This window comes from Narcine bancroftii, chromosome 10 (genome assembly GCF_036971445.1).
Source record: "Narcine bancroftii isolate sNarBan1 chromosome 10, sNarBan1.hap1, whole genome shotgun sequence".
Taxonomy (NCBI): domain Eukaryota; kingdom Metazoa; phylum Chordata; class Chondrichthyes; order Torpediniformes; family Narcinidae; genus Narcine; species Narcine bancroftii.
Genome location: NC_091478.1, coordinates 32,321,244 through 32,348,950, shown reverse-complemented (window position 1 = coordinate 32,348,950; position 27,707 = coordinate 32,321,244). Strand labels below are relative to the sequence as shown.

The window sequence follows — 27,707 nt, the reverse complement described above, 5'->3', positions numbered from 1 at the left end:
GGTGTGTTACAACAGTCAACATTTATCATGCTTTTGAAAATTTGTTTAGACCTAACTGCAGCGCACTAAACATCTTCTAATGTGGGTAACATTGGCCACCTCAGGTCCACTTTCTGTTCACAGACACTGTCTAAAGGTGTTTTCAAAATGTTCAGATGCAATGCAATTCCGTTTGACATAAAGCAGAAACAAAGATATGAAACAACTCTCTTCAGCAAGTAAATATTTTTAATCACCTCTTTTGAGGCATATTAGGCATTATTGAAGTTAGCCAGACTAGATTCTCCCTATCACTTCAAGTTGTTCCATCACTAATGTTGCAAAAAAGCTGACTCTACAATTGGCTGAACAAATGCAAGTTATTTGACACCAAATCTTTTACAACATATATACCATTTTCAACTGAGCAGAAAATGAACGGCAAACTGCTCTTGACATGCTTCATTGATAAGGAAATAAATTGAGATAAAATCACTTATTTCAAGTTACCTTAAAATGACTAAATATTTTGTTTGCAAATAAAGAGATTACTTCAGCAAAAAGAAACCAAACAATGCAATATTTTTAATCACTCTGTTTATATAATTATAAAAATGGACAATGTTTAAAATATGAAAAATAAAACTCTATACAACCCATTCTGACTTCACCTAAATAATTTAAGTTTTATAAAAATATTCAACTTCTTGAGGTTATTGGTTTGAGCTAAAATGTTAGTATTCAAACTATAAACCACAAATTCAAACTAATTTACTATATTCATATACAACTGATCTTGAGAGGTGAAGCTTTAAGAAACATTAAAATTTATTTGGGGAAGAATGAAGTGGGTTGTTACAGTGCATTAGAAAATTACAAACCACACTGAAAATTCCCCCACCCTCCACGTTTATTATCCCAGTTCTTTTCTGGAACGACATTCCAGACCAGATGCCTCTCAACAATATTGTGCAAGAGAACAACATCATGCCATCTGTTGTAACTGGCTCAAGATTAACTTCAGGAACTGGTTAATATTCTGTTACCCAAGCTGCAAATGGATGGTTCATAAAACTTGAATTAAAACCATCCAAAAATAATGGCAAAATTACAACAACCTGGAAGGAAACTGTCATGGTTCCTGCTCTGGCCCTACAGCATATACATAGAGGCTGAACTTGAAATAGTCCGCCCCCTTTGCACCTTTTACGCTTAAAGAAAAGTGCAAAACAGATTCAAATTATGAAGCTTTCATATATTAAAATAATGCACCTCTTAACAGAACCATTCGGTGTGAAAAATAAATATGGAAAGAGCAACCTATAATCATTCATTTTCCACAAGTCCTTTACCCAAAAGATGGTATGCTTATATCTTAATTCAAAAGGAGCATTTAAATAAACATTCTAAAAAGGAAAGATCTTTAAACAAAATATTCTAAAATAATATTTAACAGTAGCATATATTCAGTAATGTATCTCAATATTTTGCTGTAACTGGAAAACTGCTTCAGTAAATTTTCCCCATCAGTGCTTCCTGCAATACTAGTTCTTTGAAATCACCAAATTCAGTAATCTCTGGCAAAGCTAACTGAACAAAAAGGTTAATCAAAGGTTGCGAGAAAGTTGTTTGCATCCAAATGTCAGTTAATTTTAGATCATTGAACACCATGATCAATTAGATCACTATAAATGGCTTAAAAAAACTAATTTTTAAAAAAAATTTATGCTTATTTTAAAACAACCAATTAATACAATATAAACATGCCATAATCAGGTTCAGAAGCAGGTCATCAAGCAATAAAGGCTTTTATGGCTTCCCAGGAGTTCTAAGAATGGAACTGTGAAGGCATGTCAACACGACGAAAAGTATATGTTTATAGGTGTACATGTTAAACGAGGTTACAGAGGAAAAGACTTACAACTTCAAGTTACGATAAACTATTAAAATCAGTAAAATACATTTAACTTCTCAAAACGCTATATTCCCAAGTAGAAAAACAATGCATAAAACTAGATCTTCAGCAAACGAACTAAATGCAAGTACTGTATTGTGAATTATTTCACAGTTTTGCTTTCATGTGCAAATCAGAGGGAGGGAAAAAAACAAATTTAAAATTCCTTTGCCCTGCTGAGAAACATTAACAAATGACTGCAAGATTTGGAGTGCTTAATCAACATAGCAGAATTCTGTCCATAACAGAACAGCCCTTTGCCCTAATTTAACTCTATCTTCTCAGTTTGCTTTATCTACAGAACTGACTGCAGTTCAAGATTACACTGAAGCCTTAGAGCAATTGCAAGATAATGCAGCAAAGCTTGATGTTCGAGACTCCAAATATTCTAATTTTTTTTTAATGTTCAGGTGAATTTTTTTTGGCATGATATAAGAGTATTATTTCCCACTTGATTAATACAGAATATTTAAAAGGATGTACTTGGAAAAAAAGATCAACGCCATTTGAAGAAATAATGTCCATGAACAAAATTGTAAACAATCCCAACCATTGTTCGCATGTATTCTAATGACCAAGGCCATCTAATTTCCTAATTAATTATTCCCTGGGGCCATATCTTTAAAAATCGCAAACTTTAAAAATGCAACTGGAAAAGGAAGAGGAAAAACAAACTTGACAGATCTTAGTAATTGCAATAATCAATATGCTCCAGCAGGTTACGGTGCTGACTGGTTGGGTACTGAGCTTTGCACTTGGGACATTCCAAGAAACTCTCATCCAGATGATTTTTGGATTTTTGAAAAGTTAATTTCTCTTCTTCTTCTCCTCTATCCCTGTTCAACACTGGCTCCAAGATGCGGATATCTTCTGCTTTCTGAAATAAAAATGTGTTTTTAAAATTATTTATGAAAAATTGCAAACAATTCATTCCAGTAAGAGTTCAGCAAGGGATTTTTTTTTTCAGTAATTCATTTGATCTCAATCGTCAGAGGCCAGAAAATGTTTTTTGAAGGCTGCTGCTATCGTACTGTATGGAGTACTGTATTCCTATCTTCTTCTTTGGCTTGGCTTCGCGGACGAAGATTTATGGAGGGGGTAAAAAGTCCACGTCAGCTGCAAGCTCGTTTGTGGCTGACAAGTCCGATGCGGGACAGGCAGACACGATTGCAGCGGTTGCAGGGGAAAATTGGTTGGTTGGGGTTGGGTGTTGGGTTTTTCCTCCTTTGCCTTTTGTCAGTGAGGTATTCCTATACCCATTTTACAATTGAGCTTTTTTTGTTATATTGACTATTCTCATTGCCCCCGCCAAAATGTCAGTTAACATATCTCAGCAATGTTAATTAAGCCTATTAGTGTCGTTATGCTGTTCATTAGTGTTCATTATGCTGCCGAGTTCAGTCATCATTATGCAGGAAATCACATCAACATCTTGTATGGAAAAATGGAAGCATACTTTACAAAGGATACTAAGCTAGTAAATTATCTGGATACTTACAGTATTCTCAAGCCTTGCAATTTGCTCTCGTGCCTTACGCAATTCTTTCAAAACTTTGCTTAATTGATGCTGCAGATTTTGACGTTCAAGTTTCTCATTTTCAAAGTCTGAAGAAATGTTCAGCATCTATAAAATAAAATTCAAAAGTAACTTCACAGTTGAAAATTATTTGCAAAATTTAGCTTCATGGTAAATGCTGATTGTTTTGTTCACTATTGCAAAATAGAAGCTAACCAATTAAACCAGTTTAAACTAACAAATGTTAATCTTGTGCTGTAGACAAGCCACTAAATGGAATACATATGGAGGAACAAGGGCATCTTCAAATCAGCCACTACGGGAGATCACAGGACAAATAATGGGATAAAAAAGGTAGACTAGTGACGCTACTCTTAAGAACGGCATTCAGTTTTAATTATCATTTTGGACAATGATTTCAAAGTTCAAAAATTAAAAGTTCAGATTTATTGTCAGAGTACAAACATGACATTCCTTTTCCTGCAGGCCAGGCAGAATTTCTACTTCTCAATAACAGGACCACCCAGACAACTTATCAACTTTCAGCCAAGAACATTGAAGAGTCCATAAAATGTTGTCTTCTATACAGTCTACCATAACGAGCATCTGTGAAAATATTCTTGGCTTCTCTATTAAGAACCAGGTCTGGACTGATGAGAATGACCAAGAGATTGAGGAGTTAATTAACTGCAAATATAACACATTTCTGTATCATAGATTCCACCAGTCCTCAAGGGAAAAGGACATAGGTCCAACAGAACACCCATAACCCAATAACAGATGGTGGATTGAACAAGCACAGCATGGTTAGTGTATCACCATTACAGCACCACTGACCAGGGTTCGAATCCAGCGCTCTCTGCAAGGGGTTTGTACATTCTCCCATGTCTACATGGGTTTCCTCTGGGTTCTCTGATTTTCTCCCACCATTCCAAAACTTACCAGCATTGTGGGGAAAAAGGGTCTGTTACCATGCTGTATGTTTAAAATTTATACATTTAAATTTAAAAAGCTATGATATATGGGATTCTCAGCATGGTCAACGTAGACTATGGTCCAGACACCCAGGATCCCACCCAATAGGATCCAAGGAGGAAAGTTGCATTATCAGAGAGGCACACAGTAAAGCAGTTATTAAAAGCAGTTAAAATAATACCCATTTTTAATCCAATCACAGAATGGTTAAATATACAAACTAGTCAGTGGGATTCCTTTCACAATATATTTTAAACAATTAACAACCTCTGGATTTAGATTCAAGATTCTTTTATTGTCATTATCATGCAATATTACACTAACTTGCCTTCTGCCTGCCATAAGGCAGTCGCCATTAGTGTCACCTGGCACCCCTCACAGTATGAGAGAAATGGAAGTAAAGGAGAATCCCTTCAGAGTCACTGAATGTCCATTCACCTGTTCAATCCATCAACAATCTAAGCCCCAGATCCAAACCTCTGACATAATCAGTGAGCCTTCAATGCCCAAGGCCCTTCAGTAGCCCTTCTTACCCTCAGCACCCTCTTGAAACCCATTCCAGATACTTGGATCCCATGAACCAGACTCCAGGAGCCCATGTGGGTCCCTCAGCTGCTGACCCCCACTGAGGTGCTCACTGTTCTGTAGCATCCTCTGCTTCTTAATTGGGGTGGAGGGGGGGTTGTGGAAAGGATCTTAATGTTTTTGGATCCCTGCTCTGGAGAGGCACCTGCCAGGCAGAGGCTCTACCATCTTGGGCACAGACCAGTAGCTGCTGGATTTTAGTTTAAAAAACACTGATGGCTCCTCTATCAGGCCACTTAAAGTTTGTATGGAGCCACTGGCATTAGGACCGGGCAGTTAAACCTTTCTGAGCAATGCTGTGTCTCCACAGTCCCAGGTCCACACCAGTGGCAGCACTGCCATTTTATAAAATGTCCAAAAATCCATCACAAAAGACCAAGGAAGTATGTTTTTACATTATGGACAGCCTCATGGAGTTCTCATGAATTGAAATCTTTGAGGACTCCTTCCACCCCACACCCAACATCTTTCAGCTACTCCTGTCGGGGATACAGGAGTATCAGAGCCAACACCACCAGGCTGAGGAACAGCTTCTTCCTATGGGGAGTGAGAATGCTGAACGACCAAAGGACATGCTCACACTATCTGAGAGTGTCATATTCATGAAACTATTTATTTATTTGTATTGATGAATACTTGTCCTGCATGTGTGCTGTTTGTCTGTATGTATGTTATGTCTGGTTGTATTCCTGCATGTTTGTAACAAGGACTAGAGAACACAGTTTTGTCCAGTTGTACTTGTGCAATCAGGTGACAATAAACTTAACTTGGATAAAAAAAAGATTCACAACATGAGACACTATGGTTCAACAGCAACATAACAGTATTTCATCCATGATCTGTAATCTCATGACCCTGCATAACCCATCTATAACCAATGCAATCAAGTCAGTGTATCAACTCCAATCCAATGAGAAGAACAGATCGATATCCCAGGAATGCACATTTCTGGAGCCACGTGACTTTATAAATGAAGTGTTTAGCATAGCCATCCCAAAATCCATTTGTCTACAATCCCATAAACTTTCATTCCTTGGCCATAACAGACAACATTAAATGAAGAATTTGTAAATGCTTTCTATGAATTAAACTTAGTGTACATCTAATTTATTTTTTAAAATACATTGTTCATAACAATACCTGTTGTTCCATTATTCGATTTCTTGATTGTTCTTCTTGCTGGTTTATGGAGGACTTTTGAAGGAGCCGGATCTACACAAATAGTAAAAACAATTGTTTTTATGACTAATTAAATAAGGCAGGTTAAAATAATTTTCAAACACATCAGATCATCAGGAGGACATGCAGCACGTTAACGGGCCATTTCCGCCCAATCAACCTACTATGTACTCATGGGCTGAAATGGCCTGTTTCCATGCTGTCATCTAAATTAAAAATTAAAAGTTTGGCCACCCTGACGTAACCCAAGAGAGTGAAAATACCTTAAATTAGCAGACTAAATTTTCAATTTTTATAGCACATGGATGAAGTTTGTACATCGAGAGTAGCCAATAAACCAATAATTAGGAAGTACATTAATAGTTTTAACTTTGAGGAAACTCCAGCTCAGACGAAACAGTTGGGTTTTAAAAAATATATTTAGCTGTGAAGGATTACTTAGCCTCCGTCTACTTCTGATCACCTGTACCACTTATCAATGGATTATCCATCCAATGTAGTAGTCTTTCAACCTCACATACATTGATCTAACCCATCTCTTAAAGCAATTGTAAATCTGCACTTAGATATGAAGCAATATACTGTACCAGCATTCCAAATAGGTTCCAGTGCATGAAGTTCTAATAAATCAATTGAATGTGTTAGTCTACATTAAAGATGAAATTTAACAAAGATGTTTCAGTAGCAATCAAAATATTCACAAAACTAAATGTTTGCCTAATTTCTACCAGTAAATTTTCAGTGCATTTCAACAGCTTTCAGCCCTTCTGATTTTCACATTGATTCTTCCAATTTCATGAGTCCAGTTCCATAACATCCTAATGTAACATGTGAAAGATTCAAGATTCAAACACCAGTACCAATAAACTAACAATAAGCCACTCAATAGAATACACTTTTGCACAGAGAAGGAATTGGGAACCTTGGTGAGATGGGAACCTTGGTGAGATGGCATCCAGTTAGAATATTGAATGCCCATTCCTTTGAGATCTTAAGTTTTATACGATTGATAATCCACAAAAGCCATCAATGTCTATGAATTAAACGTGCAACAATATTTGAGAAAACTAGCATAAAGAAATCAAATTGGCAGAAAAATCTTAAAGTGTACTAGAAACACTGAAAGTTGGACAGAAGGAAATTATTCTTTTAGGATTCAAATAGACACAACGTGATAAATTTACGAATATCTAGTGCCATGGCTTGTATTCTCAGCTTATCTTTACAGCACATATAATTTTATGCTGTGCATTCACAACTTATGATAAATTACACTAAATTGTGTTTCACTGGTACAATTGCAGAACAAAAAGTTATCATTGAGCACAAGTAAACTTTGACCTGATACAAAAGATCTGCTGATCTTTTTGTTTCATCTTCATATTGGGCTTTAGTGGTCTCCAATTCCATTTGAAGTTTCTGCATCTTTTCAGCTGAGGCTTTTCTATCTTCATCAGCCTTCCATCTGTTGCAACTTTGTTCTGCCTGAAATTTGATACCCATGGCCTTGACTTCCAAGCTCTTTTCTTCATAACGCCTTCTCATATCAGAAAGCTCCAACTTCAGTCCCTCTGCAATCTCGCGTTGTAGTTCACTATCTTTTTGAGCAGATAAAAGAAGCTGACTGTTTTGGTCTTGCTTATCTTCTGAGAATTGATCTGTATGATTCATTGAAATGTATTTTAAGTCAAGAGGAACATGACAAAATAAAAGGTGCAAAACCAAAATCTTTCCACAGAACAAAAGAATCCAACACAGCTAGATGTTTACTTGTATATTAAATAATCAGTTGAATATTTGAGAATACACATTTAAAGATTAAAGTATATTTGGATAGCAAGTATGGTAAACAAGACAAATCTGTACTCAAACTTTTGACTGAAACAGTTAGAAAGATTGATCTAATAAAAACTTAATCAACTTATTCATGAAATATAATGCATTCAAAAACTCTTCCTGAAAACAAAGGATTCTTTTACTGTCAAGAACAGTACAAAACAAATTTTAAAGATTCTAGTGAAAGCTCATGAGAACCAGAAAGAGAAAGGTATTGCAAGCAAAGCATTTTAAAGTCCTTTTTTTTGTACAATAGATCCAGTATTAGACAAATAAATCAAGTGATATTTTGCAGTAAATAACAGGCCTAGAATACAAATTAAGCAATTTAGAGGCCTAAAATAGATAAGAAGATTCAATGATTTTTCCAGTCAGAATGTAATGGCTTTTTAAATTATTCACAGAAAGTTGTGTGCTACCTGTGCTCTTTTTAAGATCAAGATGTTGCAGGTAACAATTCAAGTAAAAAAACAAACTGTTGCATGAAATATGAAAAATACATGCTTCCAATTTTAAGGCCCATTAATAGATTTGCCTGATTGGCAAATTAAGAACTTCACACATAAAAATTGACAGACAGTGCTCTACTTTGCATGCACACTACAACGATGCTTTGAAGAAACTGTATTGTGGCACTTATGTACATTTTTTAAAAAAAATAAAAGCTCAAGAATGATATTGCTCCATACTTGCTCCACTGATATCACAATGTTTTCTAGTTTCCTGCTCCAGCTCAAATATCCGGGCCAGCAATCCCTTGACGTAGGCCTCCCGTTGTTGGTCATAAACAAGCCATTGCTGGTTTTTCTCAAGAGCCTATACGGAAAACCAGAGATTTTTTTATGCCATACATCGTCAAGTAACTTGTGCATTTAATAAAGCTATATTAAAAAACTATGCACACACAAATGTCATTTGATTTATACAATGTCTGTAAATTAAGAAAATGTAATATTTTGTTTGCTTTAAAATCTTATGGTCAGCATTAAAAAGTCAAGATTCAAGGCAACAAAGCATCAAGGTTTCTTTTGAGGAAGCCAACCAACCGATTATGCATGATCAAGATTTTTTTCTCTATTTGCTGTCTTAACTACTACCCTGCTACACCATAGAAAAAATGGTCAAGTGATCAATAAATATTTGCAACAAGCAGAGGAAGGTTTTAATATATAGTGGAGTTATGTGCTGACTTGATTTCATAAGTATGTGCAAATTCTCCCATTTACCTCAGACAAGTAGAAGTAGTAAAGCCTCCAAGCTCACAATTGAAAAAATATTATGAAAATGTGGAGAAAGACCAATATACAATAGCTTGCTTCCCAAAGAAAAACAGGGGTATATCTGTTTAATCTCCATCGGGCACACAAAACTCAAAACGGTCAACCAGTTTACCTATCTCGGCTGCACCATTTCATCAGATGCAAGGATCGACAATGAGATAGACAACAGACTCGCCAAGGCAAATAGCGCCTTTGGAAGACTACACAAAAGAGTCTGGAAAAACAACCAACTGAAAAACCTCACAAAGATAAGCATATACAGAGCCGTTGTCATACCCACACTCCTGTTCGGCTCCGAATCATGGGTCCTTTACCGGCACCACCTACGGCTCCTAGAACGCTTCCACCAGCGTTGTCTCCGCTCCATCCTCAACATCCATTGGAGCGCTCACACCCCTAACGTCGAGGTACTCGAGATGGCAGAGGTCGACAGCATCGAGTCCACGCTGCTGAAGATCCAGCTGCGCTGGATGGGTCACGTCTCCAGAATGGAGGACCATCGCCTTCCCAAGATCGTATTATATGGCGAGCTCTCCACTGGCCACCGTGACAGAGGTGCACCAAAGAAAAGGTACAAGGACTGCCTAAAGAAATCTCTTGGTGCCTGCCACATTGACCACCGCCAGTGGGCTGATAACGCCTCAAACCGTGCATCTTGGCGCCTCACAGTTTGGCGGGCAGCAGCCTCCTTTGAAGAAGACCGCAGAGCCCACCTCACTGACAAAAGGCAAAGGAGGAAAAACCCAACACCCAACCCCAACCAACCAATTTTCCCTTGCAACCGCTGCAATCGTGTCTGCCTGTCCCGCATCGGACTGGTCAGCCACAAACGAGCCTGCAGCTGACGTGGACTTTTTACCCCCTCCATAAATCTTCGTCCGCGAAGCCAAGCCAAAGAAGAAAGAAGAAAGATAATGTAAGCAAACAAACCATGGTGAAAATACTTTGCAATTAAAAGGCAATTTGAGTATCTTTTAATGACATCTTGGCAAGAGTTCCGAGAAAAGTCATTAATACTGAAGAGTTTTCCTTCATCATACCAAATAACTTGAAAAGATACTGTAGTTCTTTTCAAAAATTTGAAACCTTTTGTGCCATCTAGTGGAGAATTTAAGAACTGTTCTAATTCCAAGTAGAGCATGTTATATATAGTAAAACCCCCATTTATCTGGAAATCAATCAACCGGAAACTCAAACAACCATAAATAAATAGATATATAGGCTTTCAGATAAATAAGACTGGAGGGATGGACCCTGCAGGGAGCACTGAGACTTGCCTGGACACGTGCAGGTTTGCCCTGCTGAACTAGCAATGCTGCTCACTCTTCTGATGTCATTTCCATGGAGGGGAGCTGGGTTGCGCCGAGGGCCTGATCGGGACACTGGCGTGGAGGGGAGCCGGGTTGCGCCGAGGGCCTGACCAGGACTCCAAATGCGGAGCACTTGCCCGCTCAAGTCGCACGGCCGTCTCTCCCTTTTACCCCAACCCCTGCTGTACCAATGCCACATGAATGGCCCCATTCTCGGTTCCTCTGCACTGGCGCTGGTACAGCGGTTTCAGCTGTGTGGGGATTATGGAGAGTGTCAACGACCATTCAGCCTCCACCGCTGGGCCAAGTGAAAGCGCTGCGACACTGGACAGGCATCAGTATAGGTGATTCGGAGGTGCTTATAAAATAATGGAACATGACGGGTTACACAGGAGTTCAGCTAGGGTCACGCTATGTCATGTTTGGTGCCAAACTCCGTCTTTGCTGAGCAGATGTCATCTATCGAAAAAAGTGCTGGTTTTTGGAGGTTGCCGGTTTTCAGAATTCTGGATAAAAGGTTATGCTTTTCTGTAAACTTGTGGAAGGGGATTAATTATGATGGTAGCTAGTGCAATGCTGTTCCAACTGTGCATCTTGGCGCCTCACAATTCGGCGGGCAGCAACCTCCTTTGAAGAAGACCGCAGAGCCCACCTCACTGACAAAAGACAAAGGAGGAAAAACCCAACACCCAACCCCAACCAACCAATTTACCCTTGCAACCACTGCAACCGTGCCTGCCTGTCCCGCATCGGACTTGTCAGTCACCAATGAGCCTGCAGCAGGCGTGGATATACCCCTCCATAAATCTTCCTCCGCGAAGCCAAGCCAAAGAAAAATAAGAAGAAAAAAGAAGAGCTAGTGCAATGCTGTTACAGCACTAATGGCTAGGGTTTGAATTTAAATTCAAGTCTTGTAAATTACAGGATTACTCGGTTAAAGTGAACTTTACGTAATTAAAGACTACAATACTGATTTCTTTCAACTTATTTTACACTGTCTTTGGTCTTTTAAAGGGTGTCTTCTTAATGCAAGTGTATTAGTTAGGCTCTGTCCAATGTAACCCAGTCACATGGTCAGGTGGTTGGTGACTAAACTGGCTCCCCCACCAGGTTTGCCTGGTGCAGAGGGTGTAGGCAGCCTGCAGGATGAAAACCAGACTTATCAAAAGGTGGACGAACCGTCTTGTAGGGTCAACAGCCATCTAGCAGACACGTGCCGTGAAGCATGGAAAGGGCATCCCTTGCATCAAAGCATACTCTGGCCATTTACTGCAACAGAACTTCCCCCAGCCGTCTTGGACCTCACCATGCTGCTGGATCTGGGAGGGGATGTCGAGAGGGTGGGTCTGGACCTGTGAAACCCCTTCTCACCTAAATCCATACATGCACATGCTGTTCTTTTCTGAGCAGGTTGGGGGGGGGGGGGTATCCTCATATCAAACCCCACAAACTGACTGAAAGGAACCACCATCACCCTAAGGGATGGATAGCCAGAATTATTTAGGCATTTAAGAGTAGTCTCAAGTCAACCAGAAAATTTGCCTATCCCACATGCAATCCCAGTAGGTGGTAGATAATGGGGATTTTATTGTACATTATACACTTCAACTTTTGTCTGATGCAAGGCAGTCAAAAGGTTGCCCAGCATCCCTAACAATAGGAGAAGATGAGTGTCCCTTCAGAGACACTGAGTATCCGCAGATTCTCCTCGAGGGCGCCCTCAGCCTCACAGTTCAATCCATCAGCAACCTGAGCTCCAGATCCAAACATTCGATACCATTGGGAGCCCTTCTTGCCCTCAGCACCCTTTCAAATCCCAGTTTCAATACCTGGTTCCCACGAGAAACCCACAGCCTAGTGCGAGTTCTTCGATTGCAAGTCACCAGCAACCCGCATCCTGTGCGAGTCGGTCTCCCAAGTTTCTTCTTTTTTCCATCAAGAACCTATCAATTTCTGCTTTAAGTGACACGGTCTTCACAGCCGCACGTGACAGTGAATTCTACAGATGCCTCTGGTTGAAGAAACTTCTCATCTCTGGTCTAAAGGGATTATTTAACCATCTCTCAAGTACAATGGTATATACAAATATAAAATATAAATTGTATCCCTCTATATATACTTGATATACATATTTTTTTTATCATTTCTTTGTGCGGAAAGAAGAATTTCAAGTTGGTGACCTTTCTTCAGAACTGAAATGTCGTAGATTTGCAATTTGTTTTGCTTTTCACCAATACCTGCCTGACCTGAATATTTCAGGGATATATTTCAAGCATTTATTTTTTAAACCCTCAGACTTCCAGCATCTATAATGTTTTGGTTTTGTACTTACATCCTTCAGTTGAGTTTGAACAGTTCCAAGTTCATGTGATGATGCAGTTTGGCTCTTGAATACACAAAAAAAAATTAAGATACAATGTTAGGGCCACAAAAATAAAAGGGCAGCAGAAATTTCATAAAATCAGCCAGCATGTTTTAAAATTAACAATCAAGTTGGTTTTTACCCCCTCGCGTATCTGCCAGCTAATTTTAAGTAACTAATCCTGAAAATGGAAATTATACAAAATATTGGAAACAGTCAAAAGTCTACCAGGTAGAATTTACTGGGGAAAAAAAATCTCAAGCTTGGGCAGAAGTTACCATAGCTCTTGCTCTAGATAATAATGGCATATAGGGAGTCTAATCAGACACTGATTTAACAGACAATCTAGTCCAAATCTGTACTCAAATACTGGACTGCACGTGGTTCAGAAATGACCAGTGACTAAATTCCTGATTTGTGCCTTTTCGGGAAATGAACTTGGTGACATATACAAAATATTGTGAGGTCTGTGTAGAACTGCTTGCATATTGCTTTAAGAGCTTGTCTAATGTTGTGGCCTTGCCGGAGCTGCTGGTCCGGACCCACAGAGAGCAAGGAGCGGAGATATAGCACTCCTGTCATCAGCTCCAGACAGGCTTTGAATGGCCCTTTAAAGGAGCTGACGGTAGTTTTATTTAAAATTCCATGACCACAGGGTCTGTGCCTAAGATGGCAGCATCCACAAAAAGCTGCAGACTCCAGGGAAGCAGAGGACTGGCACAGGGCACCAGAAAACAGACAGGTTACACCCCCCTTCGTCGGAGAAGCAGAGGAGATGACCCACAGGACAGTGACCACTGCAGCGGACCAGTGAGGAGTATCTGTGGCTGAAAGACCCACGGATGCAGCAGGTTGCTGGCAACTGCTGTCAGGGGACTTGTGCCGAGCTGTGGACTGCTGGAGACTGGCTCAAAACTGGCTGAAGGGGTACCAGGTAACAGAACCCAGATGCGAGAGAATGCTGAAGGAGTTGAAGGTTTCCTGATCATATCAGAGGTTTGGACCTGGAGCTCGGGTTGGCAATGATTTGGACTAAACCCTGTGTGGCTGCAGAAGAGCTGGACGGGAATCTACAGACACTTGGTGACTCTGGGGGTGTGTGGGGGAGGGGGGGGGGAGGACTCTCTTTTGCTTCTCTTTTTCTGACTGTAAGATGCACTTCAGGCAATTTCTGCTGATGGCAAATCTGTCTGCCTTACAGCAAGCAAAAGCAATTTCATGTAATATGACACTACTTTACCACATGACAATAAATTGAATCTTGGATATTTTTTTTTAAATTTTTTATTTTTCACACCATAAACCACACTGACCAAGATACATACATTTTCCTTTTCAAAGATATACAGTGTCATTTTCTCCCACCCTCCCTACCTCCCCCCCCCATTCATTTAAAGTACAAAATCTAAGACACATTAAATCTTGGATATTAATAAAAATTTAGAACATAAAACATTACAGCACAGTACTGGTCCTTCAACCCGCAACATTGTGCTGACCTATGTAAACCTTCGCCAGAACAATCTAATTTTATCCTCCCTCATGCCCATAACCCTCTCTTTTTCCTCACATCTATGTGTCTATCCAAAAGGCATTTGAATGTCCCTATTGTACCAGCCTACACCACCATTCCCAGCAACGCATTCCATCACCCACCACTCTCTAGTGTAAATGAAAACTTTCCTCTGACATCTCCCCTAAACTTTCCTTCACTCAACAGATATCCTCTGGTATTTGCTATTGTTGCCCCAAGAATTTTTAAAAATCCAAATAAAGACCAAAAGAAGGATTAAAAACAAAGTGGATGAATTTAATGTCAAATCAGGGCAGAAACAAGAGAGAATGAAGGAAGTAAAAGAGAGATTGAATAATATCAAAATAAAAACATCTGGTTCTGTCATTAATTTTAAAAAATTAACAATTAATCAGAGACTGAGAGGTTGAGGTTCTACACTATTTTTCTGGGTGAGAGAATTTCATCACTAGAAAAGTACTCGTAGTATTAATTGCAAGGCTTGAAAGTTAATGTGAAAAGTCATGAAAATAACAAAAAAATATTGGGAAGAGACATTAGTTTCCTAAAAATCATATTTCTTGCCAGAGGCACTAATTTGTGTCACCAAGAATCCAATACAATTTTTGCCAAAACATGACAATTTCTGTATAAAAAAAAATACATCAACCAGATAAGCCAAGTAATCTATTGACCCAGAGACCACATGAGACTCAACCCTTAGTTTGCTTTTCAAAGCTACATTAGAATTCTATCTAGAGTACTAAATTGTTCAGGGGAGTCACGAGATTGAGAGTTCGTTAGTTTTAGCCAAGAGCAGGTCAGTCTCTGGATCTGTATTTTTTAATCAGCTACTGAGTGCACTATTCCAGTGTTTAACGTTAATCCTGTTCAATAAACTCACCAGCCTGTTTGTCAAGCCTCACTTTCTTTTATTATGGGCATGTTGTGTTTCTTCATTGTTTACTTGCAGTGGACAAAAAACAAAAATCAGCCTGATGTGTGGTGTGGGAAGCTTTTTAGAAATAATGGTCATCCAAGGAGAAAACCTCAAATGGCCCTTTAAAAACAAGGCTGATTTCTGCTACAACTGCAAATAAAGTTAAGTTAAAATTTATTGTTGGTACATATATGACATCACCTACAACCCTGAGATTTTTTATTTCTGCTAGCCAGTCCAAAATTTCTATTTATCAGTAACTGTAAACTGTACACAAGAAAAATATGTATACAAGAGAGAAAAATACGAACAAAGAAACAAACTGACTGAATACAGAAAAAAAATGTGAAAAGAATCCTTGAATGAGTCTCTGATTGAGTTTTTTTGTTTAGGAGTCTGATTGTGGAGGAGTAGTAGCTGTTCCTGAACCTGGTGGCATGAGACTTGGAACTCCCCTACCTCTTTCCTGAAGGCAGCCACGAGAACAAGGCATGTCCAAGGTAGTGCTTGGCTGCTCTCCAGGGAAGCAAAAGCATTCCATGTAGATTTTCTCAATGATGGGAAGGTTTTGCCTGTGATGTACTGTGCTGTGTACATTACTTTTTGTAGGGCTTTTTGCTCAGAGGGCATGATGCAGCCGTCAGCACACTTTTAACTACGTATCTGCAAGTTTGCCAAGGTTTCCAAAGTCATATCAAACCTCCTCAAAGTCCAGAGGAAGTAGAGATCCTGGTGTGCTTTTTCACAATGACATTACAAAGTCCTCCAAGATAGTGTCTCCCAGGAATTTAAATTTTCTTACCCTCTCCATCTCTGATTCCCCCAATGATCACTGGATAGTACACCTCTGGCTTAAGATGGTATGGGGGTGGAAATAAAACGTTTGAAAACCACTGTTTTAATTGTACCTCACTGACTCGTTATGTGCACGGTTTCATCACTCCAAAGGAAATGGGCCAATGACAATTTTTCTCAAGCAAAATATTTCAGTAACAATTCGGTCTAGCGTAGTGATTCTCAAACTTCCCTTCCCACTCACAAACTACCTTAAGCAATCCATTACTAATCATAGGGATTACTTAAAGTGATATGTGAGTGGAAAGAAAAAGGTTGAGAACCACTGGTCTACATTTAGCTCCTTGATTTTGAATAAGAGATTATTGTTAATTCACCCTTCAGCCAAATTTTCAATCCCCCTCCTGTAAATTGGTTTTTTGTGCACAAAAGCCACATTATCAACTGCTCATGTTTTAAAAAAAAGCAAATTTGCCTTTTATGCAGAGGACAGAAAAGGCAGATCGCACAGTCCTTTTACGTTGCCCAGAGGAGCATGCTGGCTTCCCAGGGCAAAAGGAGAGCACGATATGTAGCATAGCAGCGGCCACCTGTGACAGCCCCCTCGCCCTGCTGCCTTAGCCCCACCACCCTGCTTTCTTCCTCCTCCATTCCCCACACCTCCCTCTCTCTTCCAGACCCCCATTCTCTTGCCCCATCTGCCAACTAGCAGCACCACAACAATCCATCTTGACAGCCCTGTCAGGAGTGGTGAGGCCCAAGAGAGCGGGTGAGCGGCTTGAGTGAGTGAGTGCAGCTTGAAAGCTCCGCCAGCCACTCTGTGACAGCACAGTGGGGCGACAGGGCTGTCATCGCGACAACAATCATCTTATCTTCCTGTTTAGAGCCATTTTCAGCAGTAATCCTTTAACATAGGAGGTGGAGCGACTTGGTGCAGGGAATCCGGAGCTAGTTGGACCAGCCAATCCACCTTTGGACTTTTATGCAGGCAAGTGGAGCATCTTAAAGGCAGAGGAAACTTGTCTTTACAGATTGCTAATTTTCACTATAAAAGGCCGTTATGTTGACTTATCACCTCTTTTTATCCAAATTTGTAAATGATGCTGTCATATGAAGCCAAACAGTCATAGGTTTAAAGGGAGTGGAGCAGGGGTCTAACAATGTAACCCAGTGATGCTCTAGTGCTGATGGAGATTGTGCAGGATATGTTCGAGCCAAATCGCACTGTTTGGGGTCTGAGGGTGTGGAAATCCAGGACCCAATTACACAGTGGGGTATTTAGGCCCAGGTCTTGGTTAACTGATTAGTTTTGAGTGGATTATGGTGTTGAATGCCAAACTGTAGACAATAAAGGACATCCTGATGTATATGTCTGTTATCCAGGGGCTCCAGGGCTTTGTGTACAGCCAATGAGATGGCATGTACTGTAGACCCTTTGCTGCAGTAGACAGATTGGAATAGATCCATGTCACCACTCTCAAGACTGGGCATGATGTTTCAATACTGACCTCACAAAACACTTCATCGCTGTGGATACGAGTGCCACTGGTCAGTAATTATTTAGGTAGATTACCACACTGTTCTAAGGCCCCGGTACAATTGCATCTGTTTGAAACAGGTGTGCTATATCCTTCCGGAATGAGATGTTGGATGAGCTATACGTGAATACATTGGCCAGCACAAGTTTTTAGTACTTGGCTGGGTACTCCATCTAGCTTTCCTTGGATTCACTCTGCTGAAGGCAACATCTCACACATCATATTTGACAATTTTAAGCAAAGTTATTTTATGACACAAATACAGAGGGTCAAACAAGGTAAATGACGTAACAGATACAAACTTCAAAAAGGTAACCGACAATCAGCTTGCTACAATAATTGAATCCCATGCAATTAGAGACAGTGACAGTACGTGTACAAAATTGAACTAACAGAAAGCAGAGATAGCTGGTGTTCAACTAATTTTTCAGAATGGGAAGATATGCTGCACCCTCCTGAGATTAATATAGGATCATGGCTTTTTTTTTAATAAACAATGGATTATTATTTGGCTACATAGGATGCAGGGCATCATTTCAAAGTATAAAATTCAAGAACATGGCTTCAGGTGCCACACATATGGTTTCCCCAGGTGTTCTAGTTTCTTCCTAAATCCCAAAGACATGCTGGCTATTTTTGGAGAATGCTGTTAGGCATGCAAAACAGGTTACATGGAAATAAATGGATAAATAGAATTACTTTGAGAAATGGTGCAGTCTCAGTGAGCTGAATAGCCTCCTGTAACAAGGAAATAAATATGACAACATGTACCATACAAGGAAGAAATTTGTATCAGATTCCAAGGACCTTACAAAACCCAAGTGAAATAGGCAGACACACAGTTGAACGATAGAATTTGGAAAGGCAAGTTAATTGGGTTATTTTTAAGTGTTGCAAGAACAGAGATAGGGCTGCATTCACAAATTCTTGATGAAAGCAGGTCAAATAGAGAAAGCTGTTCAGAATAGTAAATGAAATCTATTTCTCAAGCCTTTTGTAAAATGCCTTTTGAATCAACAGTCCATTACTTCATTATGAAACACAAATTAAATGCAATGCCCATTACTCTATTAGGATTCCCTTTATTATTACATACACAAAATTACACAAAGCTTTTCCTTTGTTTGCATTGTAAAGACATACAGATGTATCATCAATACAGCACTGCTAATAAGACAAGAAAGAGAAGCAAGTGCCTCTTAAGAAACCTCGTGTCCATAGACCCTCTCATGCTGCTGCTTCATGTACCCCTGTAACCTCTGTAGCTGCACGGCCTCTTGTCCAATCCAGCAGCAAACTTGTGTCAAGGCATGCAAACCGTCTTCCTTGGCCCGGTTCCAAATCCTTGCAGCTGTTAGTGCCAGCTCGCCATCATGAATCTGGCCCCAATACCTGGTTCCCACAAGCTGGTTGTCAAGCAGTCTGGAGTGTGGCCTTTGTTCACTGAGTCACTCACTTATCTGTCACTCTGCTTTCCTACCCTGTAGGCTCCTCTTCAAGGCTTTTCTTTCTTGGCAGGGGGTCCATTCTACAGGCAAGAAAACCATGGAAAACCACTTCTGCTTGCCCTTGCTGTTCTTGGGTCCACACCAGTGGCAACACTCATTACTGTATATGAGCCAGCGCCACCATCTTGGTAATCCATACTTTTCTAAATCATGATTAGTTTTGTCCTGTATGGTCAACAAAAGATTCATTATTTCTGTCAATTGGCACAGCCTCATATACAAAGTTGATTTAAAGAATGAGGCTAGAGACCGATTTCCACTCTTATTTCAATCTTTATCGAACATCTTTGCTTGATTGACCGTTCTTGGCAACTTATGGACTGTTATCCTTTTAAATATCTATGAATAATATTTTTATCCTATCCAGCTTAATTATTGGCTCTTTATTGCAAAATTGAGAGCATCCACTTTTCCAGTGAAATCAAAATACAATATTCCTTGATGTCTTCCTCCATAAGAGCCATTACTTTGGTGATACAGTACTCTCATTGATATTTTTATACTTAATCAAATACCTTATTTTCCTTTCACAAAACCATAGCCCAATTTAGTTTATTTCACTACAATCACAGCTTCTGCAGATTTTACTGTTCAACTAATTTTGTGGGGTTTTTTTTAAACTCATTATCTTTCTCAGATCTTTCTGCACTTGCTGTAGTCTGCAAGCTTATAGTGTACTTTGAGTATTCCAATTATCAGTCTTACAAAAGACTTTCAATATTTTAAAGCTCTAAATTCAGACAAAAAAAAATCTGAAATTAGCTTTGTGTGGCCTTCCCTTTACTCATCATACCCACATGGGACTCTGTCCAAAGGATCATTGCTCAGAATGACTTGCTGGGTATAAAACAATAATGAACACAAGAGCAATTACCAGTAATTCCTTCACCAATATTCTCTTATTTACTGTTATTATTCCATTCCACGTTACGATTGTCCACACTTCTGCAGATTTCCTACAATATTGCTCTTCCATCATTAACCCACTGTTTGTTTGTCTATTCAATAGGACAAGTTTCATGGCATTGTCAAACAGAAACATCGTCCTGATTAACCTACAGCATCTTCCCTCATTAGATGAAAGTGATCTTCCACGTTGAGCAACAAATGAAAGAACGGAAAATAGCAAAGGGCACAGAACATAATCTAGAGGTTTTAAATAATATCACCAAGAGTCACCACAAAAAGAGCCAACTGAGTCCTGAAAGACAATGGATTTGAAGAATGGATGAACTCACTTAACGTCCTCATCAATTTATCTGTGATATACAAGCCCATAAGACATAGTAGAAACAGGCTATTTAACCCATTGAGTTTGCTTCACTATTTAATCATGAGTTGATCCATTTTCCCCACTCAGCCTCACTGCCCAGCCTCTCCCCATAACCTTCAATGGCTTGTCTCATCAAGAACCTATTAATCTCTGTCTTGAATAACATCTAATGATCTGGCAACAAATTCCACAGATTCACCACCCTCTGGGTGAAATAATTCCCATACACCTCTGTTCTAAGCAGGTGTCCTTCAATTCTGAAGTTATGCCCCCTTCTCCAAGTCTCTCCCATCATGGGAAAGGAAAGGCATGGATGGGATAAATGTCTAAAGATTGTTTCCCATGATGGGAGAGACTTGGAGAAGGGAGCATAACTTCAGAATTGAAGGACACCTGCTTAGAACAGAAACATTCAAAATGTTTCAATGAGACCCTCCCTCATTCTCCTAAATTCCAGAATGCAGGCCAAGAGGTGTCAAATTTTCCTCATGTGATAACCCTTCCAAGAATCATCCTTGTGAACCTCCTTTGACCCCTTTTCAACATAACCTCATCCTTTACAATCAACTCCAATGTCTTCTCAACCACTGATGTCAGGCTAATTGGCCCATAATTTTCTTTCTGCTGCCTCACTCCTTTCTTGGAGTGGGGTGACATTTGTGATTTTTCAGCCCTCTGGGGCCACGCCTAAATCTATCGATTCCAAAAACAATGACTCCACAATCACTAATTACCGTGACCTCTTTCAAGTAAAAACAATGCTGGAGAAACTCAGCAGGTCAAAATGTGCTTTATATAGCAAAGATAAAGATATATAACCAACATTTTGGACTCGAGCCCTTCATCAAGGTATGAACAAAATGTGGGCAGGTGCTTGAATGAAATGGTAAGGGGGAGGTGTGAATGGCAGGAGGAAGGTCCCTAAGGAAGTAGATAAGAAGCATAAAATAACTCAGCAGCATCTCCAGCCAAGCTGTTCCAGGAAGTTACAACTCTGACATCTATTTTCCCCCACCCCACCCATGTATAATGCTGTTTATCTGCTTTCTTTACACTCAGGACAAATCTAATCCTGTTAATTACTGCCTACACAGTCTCCTCTGAATCATAAACAGCGCTAATAAGTGACTCATAATATCCTACCCACAGAACCCAGCTAGGATAGGAACAAGCCCTCAGCAGCAGAACTCATCAAAGCCTTGGTCCTCATGTCCAAAGATAAATGACAGCCCTCAACATCAAGGCAGACTTTAATCATGTGTGTTAGCATAATTGGTTTAAAAAAAAGGAAAACATTCCGGTACCTGGAGATATACCTGCTACAAAACCAAATCTGGTGCAATCAGAGATAACAAAGCTTCACTCCTCTATGAACTTTATGCCTGAATTGACCATGAGAACAAGGAAGAAATACAGTTCCACCCATATCTTCAGATGATCCATTACTGCCAGTGTCAGAAGATGATGTGCCTTCATGAGAGTGAATCCAAGGAAAGCCAGATAGAAAACCCCTCATACCTCTCCCTACTCACCATCCATTTACTCTTTTGATCCCTCTTTCTTGTCTCTCCAAGCCCTCAGACCCTCTCATCTCCTCCCCAGTTCCCCACCAAGCTCCCCTTTCTTCCCATCGCTGACCCTCATCTCCCTGCAACTCCCCTCTAGCCTCTTCCCCAACTTGATCCCCCCCCCCACTTCTTCCATTCCCCTATCACCAACTTTTTTCTCTTGAGCCCCCCCCCACCCCAATCCACTCATGACTTCTTGCCTGTGGCCCTACACTCCACTCTATGCCCTCTTCTCCCTCCCGCCCCCCCACCACCATTTTATTCAGGGATCTTAATGAAGGGCTCAGGCCCAAAACATTGGTTATGTATTTTTATATTTAGTACATAAACAACACAGCATGAGAGTTTCTCCAGCATTTTTGTATAGGACACTATTCTGCATACAATGAGGACAGTTTATCATTCTACACCCAAGAAATGTTACTGGCAGAAATGTAGAGTTAAATTTTAGATACATCCACAAATTTAAGTAAAATATTAAGTTGATAAACTATTTTACCGAGGTTTGAAGTGTTGGGACACTGTTTTCTAGTTCTTTACATTTTAGAGTGATTGCAGACAATTCGTTTTTCAGTTTTTCAGTTTCCTCGCTCAAGGACTTGTAGAGTTGCTCCCTTCTTTTGGCATCTTTACTTTTTTCTGCAAGCTGGTTCCGTAGGGAGGTCACATCATCGACATCAGATGTTGATAGTTGATCTTTTATTGACAGAATCTGCTTATCTTTCTGTTCAAGTTCATGGATCTGCTTCTGTTTTGTAGTTTCAAGGGCAAGAATTTTCTGGATACAAAGAAAATACTGGGTTAACACAGCCTTGGAAATTTCATGTTTAGAAATATCCAATACATTTCACCAAGTTTTATCAAAATGGATTGTTTATTGAAACTTTTCTCCAAGGAGAGAAGCCAGTATAGCTTTGAAGCAAGAAAACAGCAAAATTATTGGGACTGAAAGTGAAAGCTAATATAATTGGAAGATCTTTAGGATATTTTTTATTCAACCTTTCAGCTTTAAATGTTTGGAACAAAAAAGTCTGCTTGAGGTGGGTGGGAAAGCACTATTTCCTCCCCCAATTGAAAATAATGGGCAATTTTTCAGAATTTATCTTTTAGACTTTCAGCATGGTAACCGGCTTTACTGGTCCACAACCCCATGCCCCCCAAATACACCTACTATTCCTGTACGTTTTTGAAGGGTGGGAGGAAATTGGAGTACCCGGAGGAAACCCATGCAAACAAGGGGAGAGCATAAAAACCCTTCACAGACAGCACCAGATTTGAACCCAGGTCGCTGGCACTGGAATAACATTAAGCTACCTACTACACTAACCATGCCACACTTTTAGATTACTGCAAATGGCTTTCCAAGCACTCATACAAATTTGTGGCCAATCCAATGATAATGGGGGGTGCACGGTTCAGTTTTTTTTTTGAAACTGAGGATGGGGGTGTGGAAATGGAACAAAGATATGCACAAAAATCAAAAACAGCTCAAGTTGTTTTAGTCCAAGGAAGTTTTTCTCTTGAGACTGAGCCAACAAATAAATTTTAAGAATGCTCTCCGGTGTTCTGTGAAGCACTGAACAGCTGAAGCAAACAAAAAAAGTACAAAAACAATGTAATATTTTAGATTTTTTAAATACCCAGGCATATTTCAATAAAACACCCACATAAATTATGAAAACTATTGCCTGCTTAAAAGCAATGGTGAAGGCAAGCATGAACTCTACACTGGACAAATGACAAAGGTTCATGCATTCGTCTATAATAAATTAAATTTCAAAAATCACAAATGTTTCACCATTGCAAACCAATTATTACTGTAACTGCATTACTGTTGTTTGGATTACAGAAATTTGCTGATACCAGATTCACAAATCACACCCAAAAAAATCTGCAATAGACAATGAAACATGCTCACCAAACTTGTGTTCACAAAAAAGTCATTACATTTTCTTTAACTGGCTTTTGGAGGCACACACAGATGATGCAGGTTTATGAAATTAAAATAGTGATTCGAACTCTACTACAAACACATAGATTCCACCCCCCCACCCCCACAATGTGGGGTTGTCTGTATTCTCCTTTGAACTTAAAGATATCAAGTTGGCCCAACTTATTGATTCACAAAATGAACACATTTTACACAACGCTACCATTCACATTGGGGTGTCTCAGGAGGGGTAGTCCTCTTGCGCAGGAGAGCCTGCCATGCCCTTTTCGGGCAGCTCATCCACCTGGCACTCAGCTCTCACCTGTGGCTCCAAGTAGTTGTCGCACGCACAGCAGCCACACCTTGGTAAACTGTCTTGGCAGATGGCTAAACCAGGTAAGGATACCCAACAGGCCTTAAATCCTCATTGAGGTAGGGGATGTGTCTAGCCCAGCGTATGAAGTCTGGCCCTGGCGTATTGAGCTGAAGACCGATTAATGGTCCAATTGTCAAGAAGGTAGGCCTAGCAGAGTGCTAAAAGAATGGCAAGATACTTAGACATCCTGGTCATCCACTGCACCAAGAGAGGTCACCAGTCCTAACGGTTGTTTGAGTCACTGGATCAAGGTCTCTTCTGCCGAGAGAATGGGATTGGCCCTGTGCAACGGCTGCTCATGCACAGGTTTCTGTTGTGCAATTCATCTCAGTTTGTCTCTTCTTCTATTCGAAGGACTACCAATACCATTCACAAGAAATCCCTTGACCACAACAGAAAAAAACTCAGCAGTCATCTCCAGGTGAACAAAAAATCTTAGATGCTGGGATCTAGTGAATTATACAAAAGTGCTGGAGAAACTCAACAGGTTACGAGATACAGTACTGCTCTTTTGTGTACTCTGCTGTCACCTCTGAGGATGAAAGACAGGAACTCAGTTTAACATCTCAAAGAAACAACATCTTCAGAAGTATGGTCCTCAAATTAGTGCTATGCCAGGGAACTGGACTCTAATCCAGTGCTATCTGTAAGAAGTTTGTGTGGTATGTGTGGATTTCTCCAGGTGCTCCGATTTTCTTGCACTTTCCAAAACATATGGGGCTGATAGGTTAATTGGGTGTAATTACATGGCATGGGTTTCTTCAAACATTAAATCATTAAAATTTAAATGTAAAAATTATAACCATCTTGATCCATCTATTCCATGGATTCTCAAGGTGGGGCATGAGAATATTCTGGTGGAGTGTGGGGCTTAAGAATATTTTAGTGGGGAGTAGGAATATTTGGGGAAATAATTAAAAAGTTGGTTTGAAAAAATACACTCGTCATATTGGTGTGAAAGATGTGGCTTGGCAACACTGTCAGTACCAGCACAATTGTCGTAACAAGTAAAATCACTGTTCTTTTTTATTTTCATAACGTGTTTTTTGCTCTTCCGATGTTTCTCTTATTTTAACGGTTATCATTCTTGGTTAACATTACAATTATATTTTTTCTGACCATTGTTAATTTCGTCCATTCCAAATTATCTCATTGGAGACAAGGATTCCAAATTATCTCAACAATCATGTCTCCACCCATACCCCTTGACTTTTTCATTTCAGTAGTGAGTGAGACCTGTATTGGTATGCATCTTGAAAAAGGTTGAGGATGACTGTTTGAGACAATGCACTGTAACTACTTAACTAGGCTACCCTGAAAGACTTTCCAAATCCAAAAGGTATCAGAAACACAACTACTTAAGTTCCTCTGCAAGTTATATAACCGTCTGACTTGACAACATGTATCCTTCTTCACTAGTTCTGTTTCTTGAAATCCTTAAACAACAGCTTTTGGTACACATCAGCCTTTTTAAGGAAAATTATGGATGAACAATTAACATTGGACCTGCCAATGATGTCCATATCCGCAAGATAAAATAACTGGCTGAATATTGATTGAGCAATTGAGCATGTACAGTACAGAAGAAAGGACGAAAGTATAATCTGTAGTCCCCACTAAAATGTTGAATTTTCAGATCTCTGTGAAGTCTTTTAAATGGACAGCTTGAATAGTTTTTTTTTAAAAAGTGTGAACACTCGTGTGCTCTCTTTCCCCAACTTCTGCACTTTCGTGTTCTCACAACTTGCATCTTGTCTAATGAGGCGGTTTCCAAAACCCACACTACTCCATCATCATTTACTCATTTACTCCATGCAAGTCCATTTTTGTTTCAGCCAATTTGCTGCTGAAAGACTCAAACATGTCTGCCTTCTGACTTTTACGACTTAAAATGAGGTTTTTTTTTGGCCATATTACCTCTGTGGTGATATGTAATTATACCACTAGGTCATCAGGGGTCATCCCGGTGACCTTGTATATCAAGCAGTTCAGAGCTACAGTGTAGCCTTCCAGCTTTATCTTGCAGAGAGACAAGACCTCTTAGTGTACATATTCGTTTATTAAAGCTGTCTTATACTCGCACTGCTGGTGTGGTTATTGTCAGTACAATTTAATAAACTAATATGTACACTTGGAAAGAGACAAGACCTCTTAATGTACACATTAGTTTATTAAAGCAGTCTTATACTCGCACTGCTGGTGTGGTTGTTGTCAGTACAATTTAATAAACTAATATGTACACTAAGAGGTCTTGCAGAGAGACAAGACCTCTTAGTGTACATATTCGTTGATTAAAGCTGTCTTATACTCGCACTGCTGGTGTGGTTATTGTCAGTACAATTTAATAAACTAATATGTACACTTGGAAAGAGACAAGACCTCTTAATGTACACATTAGTTTATTAAAGCGATCTTATACTCGCACTGCTGGTATAGTTATTGTCAGTACAGCCTCTTAATTCTCCTATCACGGATCTTCATCAATTAAAGCAATCGACCTGAGCCATTAATCGTTTCCCCAGAGTTGCTGCGTTGTTTCAGGCTAACAACTTCCACAATCTTGTTTCCGACATTACAGAGGGAACTAAAAAAAAAGTTCTCCAAAGTGGGGATTTAGCGGAGAGCAGGCGAGAAAACTTTAGTCCACCCACCCCTCTCCTTGGGACGATCTCTCACGGCGTCTCCCTTTCTACCCTGCCTGTCGCACTGAGCGCTTCCAGCTTTAATTCCAGCTGCCCCGATGGCGGCAAGCCAGGTTGAAGGACGCCAGCCTGCAGGCTGCCGGGCGATAGGACGGACCCGGCTGTGGAGCCGGAGCGGCTGCCAACCCACCTCGAGCAGCCTGTTCCTCTCCCTCTCCCACGACCGGCCTTTGCTCAGCTCCTCCAGCGACCTCTTCAGCCACCCGTTCTCCTTCCGGAGCTTCTCCGCGTCGCTCTCCGCTTTGGACAGGCCGGCTTTCCCCAGGCCGAATCGGCTACTCGTTATGTTCTTGGAGGTCATTGCCCGGACAAGGTGGGGGCGAGGGGGGGAGACTCCGAGCCCGCTAACCGCTCGCCGCCCCGAGGGTCACTGTCCCAATTCAAATTCCCCGCGGCTTCCGACCCCGGTGCATCCTGGGACATGGGTGGGCGGGCGCATGCGCATGAGCGCTTCGAGGCGGGACGGATGAAGAGGTAAATCAGTGAGTAAGGCTCCTCGTTCGAAACGCAGATTGACCACTGGGGGCCATTCCGAAGGAGGGCACGGTCGGAGGTCGCCGGATATCCGGCGTGTTTGCCTTTGCGGTT

The 27,707-nt window shown here is 40.2% G+C and overlaps 1 protein-coding gene across 2 annotated transcripts; it reads right to left on the bottom strand.

The window, feature by feature from the left end:
- Nucleotides 1-210: 210 nt before the first annotated feature.
- On the bottom strand, nucleotides 211-27,541 carry cep55l (centrosomal protein 55 like). Of its 2 annotated transcripts, XM_069900549.1 has the most exons (9): nucleotides 27,250-27,541; nucleotides 22,611-22,889; nucleotides 18,462-18,500; nucleotides 12,947-13,000; nucleotides 8,714-8,840; nucleotides 7,530-7,846; nucleotides 6,150-6,221; nucleotides 3,432-3,557; nucleotides 211-2,810 (listed from the first exon to the last, which is right to left on the bottom strand). In XM_069900549.1, exons 1-9 carry the CDS (start codon nucleotides 27,418-27,420, stop codon nucleotides 2,619-2,621), a joined length of 1,377 nt encoding a protein of 458 aa, XP_069756650.1. In that variant the 5' UTR covers nucleotides 27,421-27,541; the 3' UTR covers nucleotides 211-2,618. The 2 variants fall into 2 exon arrangements, with proteins under 2 accessions (XP_069756650.1, XP_069756651.1); XM_069900550.1 differs by lacking the exon at nucleotides 18,462-18,500.
- Nucleotides 27,542-27,707: the final 166 nt, after the last annotated feature.

Bases quoted from the DNA above. Each gene is read 5' to 3' on its own strand.
- cep55l (XM_069900549.1), bottom strand. From the start codon at position 27,420: ATGACCTCCAAGAACATAACGAGTAGCCGATTCGGCCTGGGGAAAGCC. The intron at 18,501-22,610 runs GTAAAATAGTTT...TCCTTGTTACAG, and splicing joins TCCCAACACTTCAAACCTCG to GAGGCTATTCAGCTCACTGA. The intron at 8,841-12,946 runs GTAAGTACAAAA...TTTTCCGTATAG, and splicing joins TTCAAACTCAACTGAAGGAT to GCTCTTGAGAAAAACCAGCA.